At 39.5% G+C, this 20,261-nt stretch overlaps 1 protein-coding gene across 1 annotated transcript; it reads left to right on the forward strand.

Annotated features, from left to right (window-relative positions):
* Window positions 1-18,116: 18,116 nt before the first annotated feature.
* On the forward strand, window positions 18,117-19,768 carry LOC132859430 (uncharacterized). The gene is made up of 2 exons (XM_060890180.1): window positions 18,117-18,583; window positions 18,706-19,768. Exons 1-2 carry the CDS (start codon window positions 18,117-18,119, stop codon window positions 19,766-19,768), a joined length of 1,530 nt encoding a protein of 509 aa, XP_060746163.1.
* Window positions 19,769-20,261: the final 493 nt, after the last annotated feature.

The raw sequence follows: 20,261 nt of genomic DNA on the forward strand, positions 1-20,261 counted from the left end.
TTTGTCTCCACAGCTGCATTAAATTGTTAATTAGTGGCTCTTTGTTCAGTGTGGCATCCAACAGCTCATGGGGAGATACAGGGTTAATGAGTGCTTGAATTTGTAAGTTTATATTATATTAATTTCTGTATTTCTTCAAATATATTTAAGTTATGTAATGCTTAGTATTATTGTTTGCTTCATATTTGTAATCTTTGTGATTGATTAATTTGTTATGTGTTTAAATTCTAAAATGTTGTTTTGCTTGATTTAGATACCATACAACTCTGGTCTCATGATTGCTTGACAATAAAATGAATGTTAAGGAACTGGATTATTTGGCGCTTCTGTGTTTTAATGGGCACACCATCCTGGTAGCACATTGCATGAACTAGCCTCTATCCTTATCAGTAATTTATATTCAGGGTTCTTTTACATCTGACGAGGAGAGACCAGCATTTCCAAGCTCTGCTTTTAGGAGGCAGATCTGAAGTTTTGCTTTGGTTTGCTGCAGTTTGGTCAGTTTGATTTGTTCCTCTGCCAGGAGTATCTGTGCTTCTGCTCCTTCGGTCTCTCGTTTTAGAAGTAATTCATAGGCATCATCATAATACTTCGGCAAAGGACGCTTCAAGCCTCTTTTCTGAGCTCCTGTGACTGCTGGCTCTACCAGTGAGGATCCAGGTTGTATTTCAATAATAGGGCTGAGATCCAGAATGAATGTTTCCTCTGCATTAGGAGGAACTGGCTCACTTTCCTCTACAATTGTAGGCTCACCGTCCCCTACAACACCTTGAATCCCATGCAGAGCTTTAGAGTTCTCACCTCCAATAATGTGCAGAATCACATCTGTGTATTCACCTTTCTTAAAAGGTTTGTTGCCTGTTTGGGTGTTTTTTTGCTTCCGCAAGGTCCTTTATTGTTCTGGCCCTCAGATTCTTCCATCTAAATTTCACTTGCTCCAAGGTCCTCTTCTGGCAAGACGCCATTGCATTCATATTCTGGGTGATTTCAACTCAAATGTCTTTCTTCCTTTTGTTAGTCACCATTCCACCTGTACAGAGCTTCCTACTATTGAGGCATAATGACACTTAACACCCTCCAGCAGTGCATGGGTTTCTGCAACAGTGAAATTAGGTCCTTTTGAGTCCATGGTTCCACCTCCTCTGTTGCAGTGAACATAGTATTTATAGGCCTTGGGCATGATTGATTTAATTGAACACAAGCCACAGCACATCAGCCAATTGGTGTGTGGGTATTTGACAGGCATCAGTCTTTCTCAGAGGACTTAGAGAGAGGCACTGACATGGCAAGTATTATCCATCGCTACCACCGTTTTGGTGGAAGAGGACCCGTCAAAGGGTGTATGTTGAGCATGCACAACCACTGGAGCAATACACCACTGAAGAACTGTATGCTTGCTTTTGCTTTGGGAATGCTGATATTAAGTACATTGCAGACCTTGTCAGGCCAAAACTTCAACGGAGAACCCGAAGGAGTCACAGTCTGTCTGTGGCGCAGCATCAACATCCAACTTGTGGGCGATGCTGACCTCATCATCACAAACTGTGTCGTGAAGTGGCCTGGGTCTGTTCATGATGCACGTATCCTGAGAGAGAGAGTGCTTTATACAGAAAGCTCCAAACCAAACGACCAGATGGCATAATATTAGGAGACAGTGCCTATACACTCCTACCATGGCTGATGACTCCTTTTCTTGCAGCAACCACACCTGTGCAGGCATGCTTCAACACTGCTCATTGCAAAACAAGATGTGCAATTGAGCGTTTAAATGGAGTTCTGAAGAGACGCTTTGCATGCCTTAACTACTTGCGAGTGGAACCACAGGGAGCATGCAACATAATACTAGCATGTATCGTCCTGCACAGCATCACTACCAGCTGCAATGACCCTCTCTGCAATGATGTTTTTGATGCACCAGACCAACCTCTGGCATTCTGTCCAAATGAGGGATTGACTGGACGTAAAGTAAGGGATGCAATTGTTAGACATTATTTTTGACAGGCTCATGTCTGATGTTTGTTTCTTTGAAATTAATATATGGTGATGAATGACAGAAAAATGGAATATATTATTTTTGTTTGTTATTGAAATCTGTTTAGAAGATTATTTCATTATTTTTACTTTACTACGCTGAATAGCTTAATTGGTAGCCTATGTCTACTATATCTACTTTATCACTGTTACAACTGTTACACAAGTCAAGTGCAAAAATAAATAAAAGTATATAGACTAAATGATACAAATGTATTATTTGACCAATTTTAAAGTTTTACTACATTTTCTTCCTGGAATCCACCTTGAAATCCTACCCCATGTTGGGATCAGGAAAATCCTGTTTTTTTTGGATCAAAGTTATTCAAATCCTACTAACAAGTTTTGAACAACACAAACTGAAGGTTTGATCCAGATTAAAACTAGAATTGGATTCTGTAATCTAATTGGATTTCAGATTCCTCCTTTCCCTTTTGAACAACCCATTTTCAAGATTTGATCCAATCTGATAACCAAAATCCGATCAGCTTACCTTTGAACAACTGGCCCTATGGGATTGGTAACGTTAACATTTGAGTCATTATTAATCTGCGGTATTAGGCGTGATGCAACCTGCCATCTTAGCTGATGAGCTAACAATCTGCTTGGTTTATCACCGTATTCATAATACGATCCACGAGTTTGTAATAGCATGCATTCAGTTTCTTTAGTGGAGAGGAGATCGAATTCTGCTTGTAACTCAACAGGTTGTTTGTATAGCTCTGGAGAAGGGTTGGCTCGATCAGTAGCTCTGATCGAGTTGGCTGATGAAATTTCCCTGAGTTTAGCTTCCGATTTATGAAAGCAGAGTACGAAATGATTTGCCCCCTGAGATAGGCTTTAAGAGTCTGCTAGGAGATGCAAATTAAACCGCCAAGGAGATTGTGTAGGTCTATGGGTTAAGAATTGGATATCCAATGCTAGAAGAGCATGATCAGAGATCACAATGCCCAAATAATCTGCAGATACAATGGGGTGATTAAGATGGCTATCAATAAAAAAATAATCAATTCTGGAATATGAATGATAAACGAGAATTTCTTGATCCCGGGATTGCGACATCTCCAAGGGTCTACTAAGCCGTTTTGTGACATGAAATCAGAGAACGATTTAGACATTGGGATACAGCACGAGAACTAGAACGATCCAAAACAGGGTTCAAAACACAATTCAAATCACCACCAAAAATGATCAAATGGGTATTTAAAAAAGGAAGACTACTCAGTAACCTATTCGCAAAATCAGGGACATCAAAGTTTGGAGCGTAAATATTAACCAGCAAGACCTTGGTCTGCATCAACGTACCAGCCACAATGACATATCTGCCATTCCTATCTGCAATTATACGGGTAGGAGAAAACCGTATGCTTCTATTTACTAGGATGGCCACCCCTCGTGCCTTAGAATTAAAATTGGAGTGGAAAGTTTGACCCACCCAAGGACGATGAAGCCTATGATGATCTTTAACTCTGAGGTGTGTTTCCTGTAAAAATACTATGTCGGCGTGTAAGCATTTCAGGTGGGTAAAAACCCTAGACCGTTTAATAGGATTACCCATGCCCCTAATATTCCAGCTAAGGAACCGTACTACTGCCAGCTAAACGTGGGCTGATATTAGTGTCAGCCATTCATCCAAAAACAACTACACAAAAAAAATTAAAACAGGATCTGTGAAGCCAGCATTTATGAATCAAACATTAAGTTTTCAGGATCACTTACACTTTGATTCCTGTAAAAATAACACTTAATGCCGTATGCCGTAAAACATCAAGACACTCGCTATGACAGTGAAATTTGGCCACAATGGCTCATGGTTGTTCACCAGGCTTTGGTACAGGCTGTAGAGTGCGATATGACCTGTCCAGAACTGGCTCCTTTTCCAGACTCAGTGCCTCCCTCAACAGTGCAGCATCACTCGCGACAGTGGAGCTATTGGGACCCTCAGGAACACTGATTATCCGGACATTATCGCACCATGACCTAGCTTCCAGATCTAGGATTGGTCTCCAGTTTATTGAACTCAGCAGTAAGACGTTGTACGTCATGTTGCATTACAGCGATATCATTGGTGCAAACAGATAGTGAGCGCTCCATCTCAACCACTATGCCCTTTAATTCCAGCACCGCAGCCTCATTCGTAGCTTTATCGCTGGACAGCTGCGCCTTCACCGCCTGCAGCTCTGACTTTATTGTTAATAAATCGTCTCCCAATGTACGTTCCAATGTACGTAGTTCGGCCTTGGTCATTTCGGACCTCAAAAAGGACAGCAGCTCTGACTTTAATGAGTCAATATCAGCCTTAGAAGCTGCCTGTGACACGATGGGCCCTTCACACGGAGGTGAATAATGAGAAGGCGAGGTTGCAACTGTTGCACCAGGCCGCAGCTGCGACTGAGTCGTGCTACGGGTCTTAGTAGTTTTACAAGACATCATAATTACCTCTAGATTATCCAAACAATAAGGGTAAACCGAGGGAGCAAAAACAAAAGTGAGCAAAAACAAAAGTGAAAAGCTAGAAATAATAACAATTATAACAATAATCCACCGGAGCCTCCTAATATATAGTATAAATAACACTGAACAAGTACTGTCAGATTGTGAACAGTGGGTAGGCCTGGGTAAAACAGGGTTGGCACAGGTTTGAGAAGAAACTCAAAATCAGCAGTCACTCAAAAGAACTTACATGACTATAAAAAGAGGACAATGAGAGGAAAGAGATCAGTTCATTTATCAGTTGTTTATGTAACACACACACACACAGCTTCACCATTCAATAGGATTGTGTCACCTGTCCACATTATTGTGTATGGACACTTAATATAGTGTACATTGTATTTAAAGTCTTTCAGTTCAAACAGTTAGATATTTTTTATTTAAACATATAGGCTATGATGTTAAATCATGAAGGAAAATTTAACTAATGATATTAGATAAATTATTGTTTTAAAATAACTGAGAAATCACAAAATTGTTTTAGCTGAGATTTATTTTCAGTCTATGAGGAGATTCATTATATTTGTCTGATTATTATTGTCATGAATGCCGCACAGGGGCACGGTGGCTTAGTGGTTAGCACGTTTGCCTCACACCTCCAGGGTTGGGGGTTCGATTCCCGCCTCCGCCTTGTGTGCGTGGAGTTTGCATGTTCTCCCCGTGCCCCGGGTTTCCTCCGGGTACTCCGGTTTCCTCCCCCAGTCCAAAGACATGCATGGTAGGTTGATTGGCATCTCTGGAAAATTGTCCGTAGTGTGTGATTGCGTGAGTGAATGAGTGTGTGTGTGTGCCCTGCGATGGGTTGGCACTCTGTCCAGGGTGTATCCTGCCTTGATGCCCAATGACGACTGAGATAGGCACAGGCTCCCCGTGACCCGAGGTAGTTCGGATAAACGGTAGAAAATGAATGAATGAATGAATGCCGCACCTGCCGCATCTCCCAAGCGCCACCAGAGGGATCGTTTGCCGGAATACTAACCACTTCCGCACTACACTTCCCATAACCACCCGGGACTGATTACGCCACCACCTGGTTCCAATTACTCACTTCCTATTTAAAGGAACTTGAACTTGACCTTGGCGTGAAGTCTCGACTTGCTCATTTATTTATTTATTTATTTATTTATTTATTTATTTATTTACTGCATAAGTGATTCTGAAGACTAATCATTATCACTTAATGACTAATCGATTTGTTCTGAATGTTGTAGTGTTACAGAACATTCCTGATGAAACAACACTGTATATAACTGCTGCTTTTAGTGAGTTATTTTGACTCTCAGAGAAATGATCTTACTTCAGTGTCTCCACTTTACAGTGAGTATTCTCCAGTCCATCTTCACTCCTGAGTCTCCTAGATTATTAAAGGACAGATCCAGTGTTTTCACAGTCAGATGAAGTTCTCTCAGATTGGAGGTTTCTGATCTGAGCGCTGAGACCAGAGATGACCAACTTTTTATTCCAAGTGAATCGCAGCTGATACTAAAGGAAATAAAATAAAACATAATGAACTCACACTAATGCAAATGATCAAACACGTCCTCAAAGCTTTCACTGATCCTTCTCATTTTATAAATACTGCAAGTACAAACACCAGTTAGACAATATGGTTAAAGTGACACTGCAAAACTAAAGGACATTAAAATGGGTAAAGTTAGTGTTTAACTACAGCTAACTAACTAGTATCTAGAGTAGAGTTTCCCCTGTCCTGTATAATATGGGATTGTCTTGCATCGAAAAAGACAAAGATCTCACATTAAACATTACAGAATGTAACACTGACATTCAAACAATGATTCAACATCATAGAAGAGGAAAATGACCAAATGACCAAAGGTGTATGATGTATGTAATAAAAACTAGTGAACTAGTGATCACTCAGACAGTAAAACCATGTGCTCTTGAAACTTGTTTTCTTTTACTTCTTATTTATAGGTCATGAGCGGACTATAGCCAGAAATTCCAGAAGTGATGTGACCTACTGGACTAATCGATACTGGACTAATCATTATAGGAACAAATTCACTTTAAAACAACACTTTTAACATATTATTACTAGTAAATCTGTTCTCAGTTACTTTAAGGTTTTATTTAAGTATAACAGCACAATACTATCTATTGGTACAATTATTAATAAACATGGTATTAGCTTCCACTGTTATGCTGATGACACACAGCTACAGTATATGTTTCAGCTAAGTCAGATGTGAGACATCAGTTTAATAGCATTGAAGATTGGGTGAAGGACATCAGACAGTGGACGCTTACTAACTTCCTCCTGCTTAACTCTGACACACAGAAGTTCTTGCACTAGGACCACAGACATCCAGAAGTAAGCTTTCTGATTACAGAGTAACTCTGGATGGTCTTTCTATTACATCATGTGCAGCAGTAAAAGACCTCGTGTGATTATTGATACCGGTCTCTCATTTGAAGCTCACATAAATAATATCACAAGGGTAGCCTTCTTTCATCTCAGAAATATTGCTAAGATAAGAAATATGATGTCATTACATGATGCAGAAACACTAGTTCATGCATTTGTTACCTCTATGTTGGACTATTGTAATGCTTTACTGTCTGGATGTTCCAGTAGGAGCATAAACAAGCTCCAGTTAGTCCAGAACACAGCAGCTAGAGTCCTAAATAGAACCAGAAGATATGAACATATCACCCCTATCTTATCCTCATTGCATTGAAATGTAAGAAATGTTAGACTAATGAATGTTAAGTTGCAGCTTAGCAGAAGTGATGATGAGGTTGTTTGTGTAAAATATTAGAGGGTCAGAATGAGATGGAGACAGGTGGTGAGACTGAAGGCTCAGAATCAGATCTTGGTAAAGTTCTACTGATCAGGACATAATCATGTGTTGTAATGTAACCAGTGATTGACAATGTTTTCCTTTCTTCAGTTTCTGTGTTTGAATCATGTTTATAAAAACTCAATGTAACAATGATCAGGGTCCTTCCTCTCCCTGCGAAAAATCCAGCATAAACCAGCATGAATTCCATGCTGTTCCAGGCTGGTTTTTACTGGTTCATGCTGGTATAGTGCTGGTATAATGCTGGTCAGTGCTGGTATAGTGCTGGTATAGTGCTGGTATAGCTGGGTGGCCAGCATAGTCATGGTGTTATCAAGCAAAACAGGGCTGGTGTAGCTGGTTAACCAGTATGATCTTGCTGGAATGAGCTTTATGGGAAAAACCTTTATTTTTTCTTGTGTATGTTTCTATGTAACACATTAATATAAGATTAAAACACAATATATTGGAATATATTTAATTATAAGTGTGTTATTTCTTTTGCTCCCTCATTTGAATAAAGAACTGAAATAACAAAGCACAAAAAGCTTTGAATAACAAAGAATAAAAACGTTTAAAAATAGTTCGTTAGGGATTAAAGTGTCTCCACAAATTAAATATAGTAATACCAACAAATGTTGACTTCTCGGGCTCCATGAGGGAAGCAGCATATAAATCATACAGAATGATGGTTTTTGAAAGATATATATACCATATATACCAGCACTGACCAGCATTATACCAGCACTATACTAGCATGAACCAGTAAAAACCAGCCTGGACCAGCATGGAATTCATGCTGGTTTATGCTGGATTTTTCAGCAGGGTAGCGAGTTACTTCACAGGCTTAATTTAACTGAGTGAAATAAAAACAGTGTTGGCTCAAGCAGTTAAAGCTCTGGGTTGTTGATCAGAAGTTTGGGGTTCAAGATTGGGGTTTTTAATTATTGTTATACAGGAAGTGGCCTGTTGTCTGTGAACATGTGAACTTCTTTTTCACCATGGCTGTGTTTCAGAAATATGAAGTAGAGCAGAAAATCTGTAAATACGTGCAGAACAAACTTGACGAGAAGAAGGCAAAGCGTAAGGAGAAGCTCATGACACTAAGGGTATGTTTTCCCCTCATGTGTTTTTGTCCACAAACCTTTTCAGGTGGTTCTGACTGATGAGTCGACTCCTCGAACATGTCTGAATGTGTGTGTAACAGTAAACAAAGCCAAACAGCTTCAGTTGTTACATTTCCAGGAGTCTCTAACTGCAGTTAAGGAGAAATATGAGGAAGCAATGGCGTACATAAGCCAAGTGGAAGACGAGAACTCCAGTCTGAGGTCTGATGTGGAAACTCTACAAGACTCAGTGCAGGAGTTGGACAGAGAGCTCGCTGTGTCCCGGATAACGTGTGAAGAGTTAACAAGAGTAAGTTAGTTTAGAAATAATAGATCATCAGGTCATGATGAGTTACTCCACAGGTTATATGTAGATTAATAAAATAAACAAACCTTTAGTTTAAGGTACTAGTGTTTATTGTGAATAGAGTTAACACATTTATCTTTTCTTTTTGTCAATGGCTGTGTTTTAGGAATGTGATGGAGCAAAACAGCAGCTGAGGATAGTGCAGTCTGAGTACAGTGAGATGAAGGACATTTTACTGAAGGTAAGATGTGTGTATTATGAAACCAATAAGCCAGTCTGAGTTCTACTTAACAATGAGCAGCATCCTCCATTTTCTAACTCTATACTTGGGCTATGTTAAAGATAGAGGCTCAGGTATTGATTTGTTAATAGAGCTCATTTAAATGCTGGATATTTTGTTTAAGGCTTAAATCCATGTCTTTTTTTAAATTCACAGTAGTTACTCTGAAGTTACTTCTTTTCAGGTGAAGTGGTCCGTTTAGCACTAAAGTGTAAACGTCTTCTGCTCTATGACTGTATTTTAGGACTGTGAGAGGGTGCCAGAGGTTCACCGTATGCTCATGTCACAAAACGAGGTGTTAAAGAAGTTGTTAAAGCAGAATGAGGAGTTAATGCAGGTAAGATCTGTCATGAGGCCATGACTGCTTTTGTGACCTTTACAAGGAAAAATAAATGTGACCCAGAAGAGTTCATTTGAGGTAAACCTTAAATTATATATACTGATCTTTTACATAAATACCTGAAGCTCAAATCCAAAACACGAGACTTTCCAGACCTAATGGTAGAGATATGTGAGAGAGTCAGAATTAAACACAGGCCTAGTTCTGTATGAAATCAGCTATGACTCCTCATAAAGCTGTCACTCAAACTATGAATCATGTTACAATTCAAAGGACTTCTAATATAGTAAAGCATGGAACCATGAGAGATTTGGGTTTAAGTATTAAACAATAAAAATCTTCCAGGCCACTCTGGATGAAGCTGAAAGCAAATATGAGAAGACAGTGATGACCAATGCTGAGCTGGAGAACAAGAACTCTGACCTGATGTCCCTGGTGACCACGCTGCAAGGTACAGTGGAGGTGATGGAGAAGAAGCTCGCTGAGACATGCAGGAAGTGTGAAGACATAAGGAGGGTAAGAGAGAACATCCTTGTATTTAGCTGCATGATAAGTTGCACCATCAGCTACATCATGTAGTTAAACAAAATGTCTAAAATGATTTCTGGTTTCCGGTCTAGTTTGCTGAAAGTGACCCATTGTAGATAAGAATCATGTAATCTGTTTTAGGAGTGTGAGCAAGAGCGGGAGGCTCACATTAAAGAGAAGTTACGTTGTGCAGACTTTAGGAAAGCTTTAAGTGAGTGCAGTCAGTTACTAAAGGTAATGTGTGTCAGTTGTGGGTTAGAGATGTAAATACAGTAACTCTTATACATGGATATTTAGGAACAAATATTTACACAATAAAACATACGTGACCATGTGTGTGAGAGGACTCCTTATGTTCCTGCTGCCTGATAAGTTACTATATGTTACTACAGTCCAGATGACTCTTGTGTTTTTCTTGCACACTGGAAATCATTCCCCTTAAGCAAGTTTTTTACCTCTATATCCTGATGAACTTGTTAATTAGCTGACATTCTGCTTCATGACTATGTTTTAGGAGAATGAGCAAGAGCTCGGAGCTCACAATATCCTGATATCACAGTGTGATCAGATGACTATAACACACAATGAGAAGTTACTAAAGGTAGGTTTTTCTTCTCATGTTACCAAGCCTGATGTTGTAAACTGAATGTGTGTGTGTGTTCTTGTTTACTTATCATTGAGATTCGTTGAGATACGAGCAGGAAAAGGAGACCAATGCTCATCTGGTGAAAGAGAAGTCAGATCTGATGTCCCAGGTGGAGAATCTGAAAGGCAAAGTGGAGGGTTTGGGTGAACTGCTGGCTGAAAAACACAGGCAATGTGCTGAGGCCTTGTTGGTAAGTCAGAAAACCCTTCTGTTAAGCAGTTCCTTTAGAAATAACCTGAGGGCTTGTTATGTTCCTGTTACATAATGTTACAAAGCAGGCTGTGTACTCGCTCTTCCAAAAGTATTGTAACAGCAAGATCAGATCTTTGTTTTGAAGGCTTAAGGTAATATCTGACAATAGATCAGACGGAGTTATTGATTTCAGCTTTCATTTCCTGATGCTGCTGATACAGTTAATTTAAGCAACGTTCATGCAGTCAAATATAAAGTGTCATTTACTTTAATCACCTTAACCTCCTAAGACCCGAGCTTTGGTTTGGCCTTGCATTTTAGATGCAGTGATGTCCACGTATGTGGACACCAGGTCATAGGAGGTTAAAGACAGTCTGTTCCTATAATTTTGCTCACCTCCAAATCGTCTGGCCTGCCACATTTTTTTTTGTAACCATTCTAATAGAGATCAGGAAATGAAAGATGTAAATCTGATCTAATACCTCTTTAATACTTCAAGAGTAAACTACATACTTGGACAAAAGACAAATTCATGATACTCTGTTTCCTGTTTATGATACTGTAGATGTGAACTTTAAGTAGTAAAGATTTAAACCTCTTTTGCTCTCTGGATGTGTTTTAGGAGTGTTCCATAGCAAAGAGCATCCAAACTATGACCAAATCCAAGGAGGAGACTTTAGAGCAGGAAAAAGAATCAATTAGGGTTTGTTTTTCTTCTCTCACAACCACAGCTGTTATTGTGAAGTGTGTGTGTCTGTCTGAATGTGTGTAGTAGTAAATAACTTTGTTAAACGTCCAGGTCTCTCTGTGTGAAGCTGAGACGAAGTACAGTGAGGTGATGAAGACCAATACTAAGCTGGAGAATGAGAACAGTACCCTGCATTTCACTGTGGTCAGACTGCAAGACTTGGTGCATAACTTAAAGAAAGTGCTCTCTGAGACTAAGAGAACATATAATGCGGCACTGAGAGTAAGTTAGAATATCCTTGCGTTAAAATCCTTGCATTGCGTTCTTTTTTATAAGAAGTAACATTATGAAATGATCTTACACATTGTTGGAACAAAAATGCAAAAAAACAGGAAACCCATGTTTATTGGCACCCCTGCTTAATGATAAAATTCTAGTGTGATCATTTAAAAAAAATTTCAGACTTAAATAGATCACAGCATATGAGGTTTATTGTCGATATAAACATTAAGTGGTCAATGTTGTGTTTTAGGAGTGTGAGCAAGAGCGGGAGGCTTACAGCATCATGCAGTCTCAGTGTGATCAGATGAAGGAAACTCTATCTGACCTAGAGAAATCTCATATGGTATTATTTCACACATTATAGAAGTGTGTGTGTGTCTTTAGTCCACAAGTGGTGGACTACAAGGTGGCCAAGAAGTGAAAAACAAAATAACAATTCAGAAAACACAACAACATTTCAGACAAACGGAAAAGGTAGGAATACTTTGCGAATGGAAGAATTACTGCTGATTGGACAATATATCTGTCACTTAAACTATATAGGCAGTAGGAAATTGTGTATAACTTTATTTCAAGTGCATATGTGGAGTTCTGTGTTCATGTTAAATCTAAGAAAATAACAATTCCATTGTCAAGCAAGAAAAGGAAGAACATTCATTTGCCGTGATTCTTAATATGCTGATATCATCTTATGGCATAAAGATTAGTTTGCGATCTCTAAAAACAAACCTGAAGAATACAGGTATGTTTCAGAGACAAAACTATCCCAGATTAAATGATGTAAGGAATGCTATAAGAGCAGAGCTGCTCAGACCAGGAGAGTTGTTCGGTTACCAGACAATGTGGTTAGAACTTCAGCAGAAACACAAATTGTGTGTTAAACCTGATGACATTATGCTGTTTTGCTGCAAGAACTTAATCTATAAGGAACAGCGCAGAGACACGTCGTAGATTTGTTCAATATTATAACTCCATGGGACCAAACTATCTGTGGCATGTGGATACAATAAAGCCATTTCGTTTCGTTATATCAAGCATTGATGGTTTATCAAGACATGTCCTGTGGCTTATTTGTAGATCGACTAACAATAATCCTGCAGTTATTGCAGACCTACAATAAGAAAACAATAAAAAAAAAGGCTCCAATGATGCAAGGCATTTAACACTGGACTCGTCAGGCAGAACAAAGCATGCTGAATTAGTATATTCTGAGTTGATGCCAAGTGAGAACCAACATCTCTAAGCTGGGAGACATTTTACTAAACATCCTTAGGTGCAGATATATGTATATACAAACATAGACACATGAAGATAAATTAACAGGAATTTTATTTATGTATAGCGAGCGGAACACCAGCGGAACACCAGCACATCCACACTTGCTCAGTGACAACAGACTGAAACCCGAATACCACTCCCTACTGGACAACCTTGTCTATAGCATCTCAGTTACTACATCCCCTTCCACCAGATAACACTAGCTTCACATAGTTATCTACATTACTCATCACAACATATTTTTTTTATATTTATATATATATTTTATATATATTATATTTACATATAGATTTTTTTTACTTGCTGTAGTAACAAACATTTTCATGGGGAATTTACTGCTTATGATATCAGCCCATATACTGTATCACATGTTGCCATGACTATTGCAATTTTTACACATATAAAACATACAGTACACAGGAAAACAACACAAAACTATAACAATTGTGCCTTTACAACAATAACTAGGGACTTCGGCTGGACTACCTCCGTCCCAGTGAGTTCCAGGACGCATTCTTGCCCTGTGGCTGGGGAACTCACTTCTACCTACTAATAGTCCTCTAAGTAACTTGTAGTCTTCTTCTGTCTCGTTGATCTCCTTAGCTCTACATTGTCTTTTACCAAAGGAGTTTCTGACCTTAACACCTCTTTGCTCGCTTCCTCTGTCTGCTCCGTATTAGTGTCTTTAGAGACTGTGACACCTGTAATTGATGTTACCTCGTCTCTCTCTTTCCTGGATGTTTTCTCCAACTCCAGAGTTTCCTCTGAAGACCCCACATGCCTGTTCCTCACTTGATCTATGTGCCGGCGCACACTTTGGCAATTTCCAAGTTCCACAGTACAAGGCACCGGTCCCGTCTGTTTCTGCACTGTCCCAGGAATCCAGATAGGCCCTGAACCAAAGTTCTTAGTGTACACTGGGTCACCTTCAGTCACCTGTCTCTTTTTAGCATGTTGATCATGGTAAAACCTTTGCCTCATCTGTTTTTCCTGCACTTGACTTTCAAAATCAGGATGGGATCCAAGGTAGAACATAGTTTTCTGCCACACAACAACTCCGCAGGAGATTTCCCAGTGGTTGACAGCGGTGTGATCCTGTAACTGAACAATGCTCTAGCCAGTTTTATCTCAATAGAATCTCCTGTGCTCTTCTTTATTAGGCCTTTAAACGTTTGCAAACTCTGGCGACGTGCGGTGTGTTATGGAAAAAATGCTTCTGTTGGTTTGTTGATGGTAAACATCATTGTTGATGGGGTTATTAGCGATAGTTTATCAGTATTGCAGCAAATAGTTTGTTTTGTATTTCCAAATCGCTTTTAAATCTGAATAAAGAGTGTTATTTGGTGTAATTAGTGGTTTGTTTTTTTATATATTATGGTGTAGTAGAGGATATGGCAAACAGCTCATCCTGAATGAAATCCCTCATTCCATATCTAAAGCATTTTGAGCGCAATATAAATGTATCATATTGTTATTCTTATTATATATGAATAATAAGCTAATTTATTTCATTTAATTAAGCTACATTTAAACAAAAAATTTGTTAAAAAATGTTTTTTATAATTTTTGTTTAAATGTAGCTAAAATAAATTGATTGCGACCACTTACCTTAAATAAATTTAGTAAATTGAATGAATAATTTTTTTCAGTGTGTGTTGTAAGATCTGTAAAGTGTTATCAGTCAATAAATATCTGTTTTAGTTTTCTATATCGTGTTTAAGTCATTATTTATATATTTTATAAAATACAATGTTATCTAAATACAATATGTGATGCTGAGGTATTTTTTTATTAAAAATAAGCTCCAGTTCATGTTCTCTAAACAATAAACACTGTTTAACACATGACTTTTAGTCTGATTATTTGCATTGAGCATATCGCAATATAGAGGTTGTTCTTATGTAGTTATGTACTAATTTAGCATTTTTTGTCTGATTATTTGCCATTGAGACATATCACAATAGAGAGATTAGCAACCGATCGATTGACACATGAGATCAATGTAAAGCGAGAGTGATAAGCTTTTGAATGGCTCTCGCGGAACTTTGATGTCATAGATTGATTTGTCTGCGCAGTGCTGCATGCAGTCAAATACATGTAAACAATACGCCTGTTTCATTACGTTCAGGCCGAATACAGATGCCCCTACACGGTTCTAGACCTTTTTTAGGGTGGCTTGAGCCCCCCCTGTGTGTGATCTCAGCCACCCTAAAGGATAATTTTTACTTTCATAAATAAACAATAAAAATTACATTAAAATGCAGGACATGCCTTCGATGGGATAATTATGGGATGGGAAAATTATTTATCAGTTTGATCCAAGAGCGAATTTATTTACTTTGCTTTTTCGCACATGCGTTGTAGTCTTTCAAAAGTGCGTCTTCAGCTGTCTGCTTTATTTGAACGGAAAAGCACAGGTACGCGCAGCGTGCACGTGCAGTCAGAGCTGGAGGCGTTTATCTATAACCTTAATCGGCGGAAAGACGCAAAGACGGCAACCAAAAGCAGTGAAATTTCACTATTCTTATTACCAGAGTTGTCATATAATATATGATATAAAACTCTTCTTTTAAATTCTCTCTGAGGGCTAAAACCCCCTAAAGATGAAATCCTAGAACCTCCCCTGCCCTACACTCGTAATATATTCATTTATTAAAAAAAAACGGCATCACCCTCATGTCCATGTGTACACGTAAAATAAAATATGAATTATTAAAAAAATAATTATGCATTATTTATAAAAAATAAAATATGCATTATTTATGTCTCCGCACAGTCTTTATTTTAGCTGCTTCATAACATTTAGCCTTGATAGACCACTGACACAACCCCCAATACTAATCGATCTCCTCTCAGGGATTCAAAAGAAAACCGTTTTCACCATATTGTGGGGTGATTGCAGTTACTGTTTAACACTAGATTTACTAACTTTTCTAGTTTTTGGTGCAGGTCCCAAGGTGTGATTCCCCCCTGTTGAGATTTTCACAGTTCTTCCCCATCACCCATGAGGCCTGGCACATTTGCATTTGTTCACTCAGAGTAGCTCAGATCCAAGGCAGGCCAAACCTCTGTGTGTGACATACTGTAGAAACCTTCAGAAATGCCTGCCATCAATACAAAATAGTTGGTTTTGTATAGCCATGTAAACCATTTGCCACACATTCCCACTTGACAGCATCTCCTCTACTAACAAATTTCAGCATAACACCTGTAAGGTTTAGATAACTACTATTATTTATTTTATAAGCTGCATTAGACCCCACTTAAACTGCCTCCCTCAGATTCCTCTTTATCCATTTTCAAATATAAAATACTATTTATAATACAACTTGGCTCTTGCAATATTCAACTAGTGAATATGCAATAGCAGATATCAGCAATTACGTTTTTACTAGTGTGAAATGTAATTCCTGATATAAAAAATATGGTTACTACTAGAAATCACACTCTTAATATTTACATTTTAAGTATTGAAAACTGAATTGATATAAAAAATCCATATCATGTGAATGTATAAAAGCTAAAATGCTTGCCATACCGTGTCACTGTGTTTTATACTATGAATTAGAGCAATACTTGAACCCTGATGGTTATTATTTACTGAGGAATGCTCATTCATATTTACCTGGCATTATGCTCATTCCAATGTAAATCCATTGGTTTCCATATTGCATTAATGTTGTTGTAACCTTGAGAGACTATAAACATTGTCATTTAGGAGTGCTATCACGCTACTTTTTGTACTGGTCCCCACTTTTTTTTAACTTTTCATTGCCAGATGGATAACTCTGCTTCATATTGTCATCTACACAGCAGGGTCAGAGCTTTGGGGTGCTGAACTTCTTTTCAGGGGTGCTGAAGCTAACGTTATGATCAAAATGCACACCGAGGCGTGTCATTTTAAATGTCTTTATTATTATTATTATTATTATTATTATTATTATTATTATTATTATTATTATTATTATTATTTTTGGGCTTTTAACTTTTTATTAAATGACAAATTCCTTTCACAAGATCATTATGGACTGTCCCTAGTCTCACCTGATTCTGTCTTTTTTCTTTAAAGAATTGTCGTATTTCCGTTGCTCACTGGCAGGACACACACACAGACACACACACAGACACACACACACACATATCATATATATATGATAGCCTTTTTTTCACATTTTTTGTTTAACTTGTTTACAACATATTAAGATATATTTTGCAAAAAAAATTTGTAATATTTGGTATAATAAACCTCATTAATATGCAAAAATGCCTCATTTTCTAGTAAAAAAACAAAGCAGAAATTTTGAATTATTTTCACTCTAGAGGCACAAAAGTTAATGCACAATTACAGGCTGGTATATTTCAAAGCCAGGAGATTGTTTTGAAACCATTTTGACCATTTTTAATGTCAGTAAATAATAAATAATATATAATAATAATATTAATAATAATAATAATAATAATAATAATAATAATAATAATAATAATAATAATTTTACCTTATGAGAAAAAATGAACACAAAATATATTACAGCTAAATATATATTTTTTGAATAATAATAATAATAATAATAATAATAATATCAAATTGAATAACATGGTTTAGGCTTGTTAAGTACAAATTTACAGAACATCGATCAATACAGAACACAGCAGTGTCTTAATGAAATTAAAATTAGCCAGTATTTGTGCACCTGTAAATGTACAAAACGAATGCAATACAGAAGGCAATGCAAATAAATGATTAAAGTAACTTAATAAAATCTCTTAATGTCACTTATGTTATGTTATGCCTATCTTGAACTGTGATTTCCTTTATATTTTACATTCCTATTATTTGAGTAAATGTAGGCAACATATAATAATAAGAAGAAGAACAAATGTTAATTTAAAAAATCCCATACGTCTCATACGTCTTTATGTACGTATGTGAAGTAAAATAAAAAATCTACATTTTTTAAATGTAAATTAATAATATAAACATACTATACAATCTTAAAAAACCTTTGAGTGTTTAAGAGAAACAGGGTTCTTATGCGCCACCTCGTGGATATTCTGTGACGCGAAACACATTAAGGTGATTGCTAAGATAGTCCCCCCGAACAGAAGTGCGGGAAGCCGCGGCAAGCTGCGGCACGAATTGCAGAATGCCTCGGGAGAAGACGTTCGTCCTTAAAGGCCACATCTGTATCAACCGCCAAGGCGGCATGCGCTCCTACAAGCTTCGCGCTCTGGCTCAAAAGCTGTTGGTGTGGACCGCATGGCATTTCCTGTCGTTTCGGGTGACTCATGTCCTAGGCTTTTTGAACAGGGGTGCAGACCTTTTGTCAAGGGGGAACCCGCTCTACGGAGAGTGGTGGCTCCACCCTCAGATAGTGAGGCTGCTTTGGGAGAGGTTCGGCCAGGCTGCCGTCGATCTCTTCGCCTCACGCAAAAACGCCCACTGTCCTATATTCTTCTCACTTCGGGACGAGGACACCCCCCTCGGCGTGGACGCTCTGGCTTGTCCGTGGCCCAGCGCGCTACTCTACACTTTCCCTCCGCTCTGCCTGATGTCTCCGACTCTGGCCAGGGTCGCTGTACAGGGTTTGTCTCTGATCCTCATAGCTCCCAGGTGGCCCAAGGCACCTTGGCTAGCGGAGATAATACCTTTGCTATATGTGGAGCTTTGGCCCCTCCCATTGCGCACGGACCTCCTGGCCCAAGTGAACGGGGAAATCTTTCATCCTCACCCAGACAGGGTGGCTCTCTGGGCCTGGCCTGTGAGAGGGTGAATTTAAACACTTTGGGGCTTCCCCCACGTGTTATTGCCACTATTCAGAATGCCAGGGCCTCTTCCACACGTTCGCTCTATGATTGCAAATGGCATGTGTTTGAGGAGTGGTGCGAGGAGCACCAGCTCGTTTCGTATCTGTGCTCCGTCGCTGATATTCTGGGTTTTTTGCAGGACCTTATCGATTGTGGCAGAACCTTTTCGATGATTAAGGTCTACTTGGCGGCTATCGCTGCGTGTCACACTGGTTTCAGCAACATTATGGTGGGACAGCACCCCCTTATCCGTAGATTTATGAAGGGTGCGCGCTCCTTGCCGGTCACCAGAAGTGTGGTCCCGGATTGGGATCTCTCCATGGTGCTGGAGGTGCTGGCCCAACAGCCTTTTGAGCCCCTGGGGGATATCTCCCTCAAGCTGCTGTCCTTCAAGACAGTTCTGCTCCTGGCTTTGGCTTCCGCCAAAGGTGTCAGTGATTTACATGCGCTCTCGTTTCATTCCTCATGCACCAAATTCTCGCTCTGTGGAGATAGCGTTTTGCTTAGGCCTGACTCGGCCTTCATGCCTAAGTGCTTTCCAGCCTTCACTGTTGGTGTGATTGAGCTCTCCGCTTTTCACCCTCCTCCCTTTTCTTCTGCGGAGGATCAGAGGTTGAATGCTTTGTGCCCTGTGCGTGCCCTACGGGCATATATGGTCAGGACTAACTCTTTTTGGAGGAGCGACCAGCTCTTCGTCTCTTGGGCCCCGCCGAACACGGGGAAACCCATCTCTAAGCAACGCCTCTCTTGCTGGCTCGTGGGAGCCATCTCCTTAGCGTATGAGTCTAGGAGCGTGCAGCCTCCAGGTGGCCTCAGAGCTCACTCCACTAGAGGCTTGGCTGCTTCTTGGGCTCTGTTTGGGGGAGTGCCCCTGCAGGACATTTGTGCTGCTGTGAGCTGGTCCTCTCCGCACACCTTTGTCAGGCACTACCGGCTTGATGTTACCCGTACCACGGTGGCTCATGCGGTCTTATGTGTGGGCTCTTCGTAGCCACATGCTACTAGGCCCGCACTCCTTACCTTACCACATGTCATGTTTCTCTTTGGCTAGGTTGTTTACTCCGCACAGTATGTTATGTCTGCTGCTTTGTGACGTGCCGAGCACCACCTTTTTGGCCATCCTCTGGCTTACAGGGCATCGCTGTGAGTGTATTGGGCAACCGGGGAGTTGTCTATATCTCCCATAGGTGGATCTCGAACACGAGATGATGAAAGAGAACAATTGGTTACTTTTGTAACCCCGGTTCTCTGAAACATCGAGTGGAGAGATCCACCGAGTTTGCCCCGCTTGCTGCACGAGAAGCGAATATGTTCACTGAGGAAAGGTAGCGCGTGCAGGTGCATTATGCACTCGGGTAAGGGGCGTTACCTTACATGCCTTTGGCACGCGCTCCTGTCTGTCAAGCCAGACTTGGTGCAATTGGATGCTTCTGTAGAGGTCAGGAACGGATGCCCTCCCCATTAGTGATGGCCAGTTGGTGAAC

The sequence above is a fragment of the Tachysurus vachellii genome, chromosome 16 (genome assembly GCF_030014155.1).
Source record: "Tachysurus vachellii isolate PV-2020 chromosome 16, HZAU_Pvac_v1, whole genome shotgun sequence".
NCBI lineage: Eukaryota > Metazoa > Chordata > Actinopteri > Siluriformes > Bagridae > Tachysurus > Tachysurus vachellii.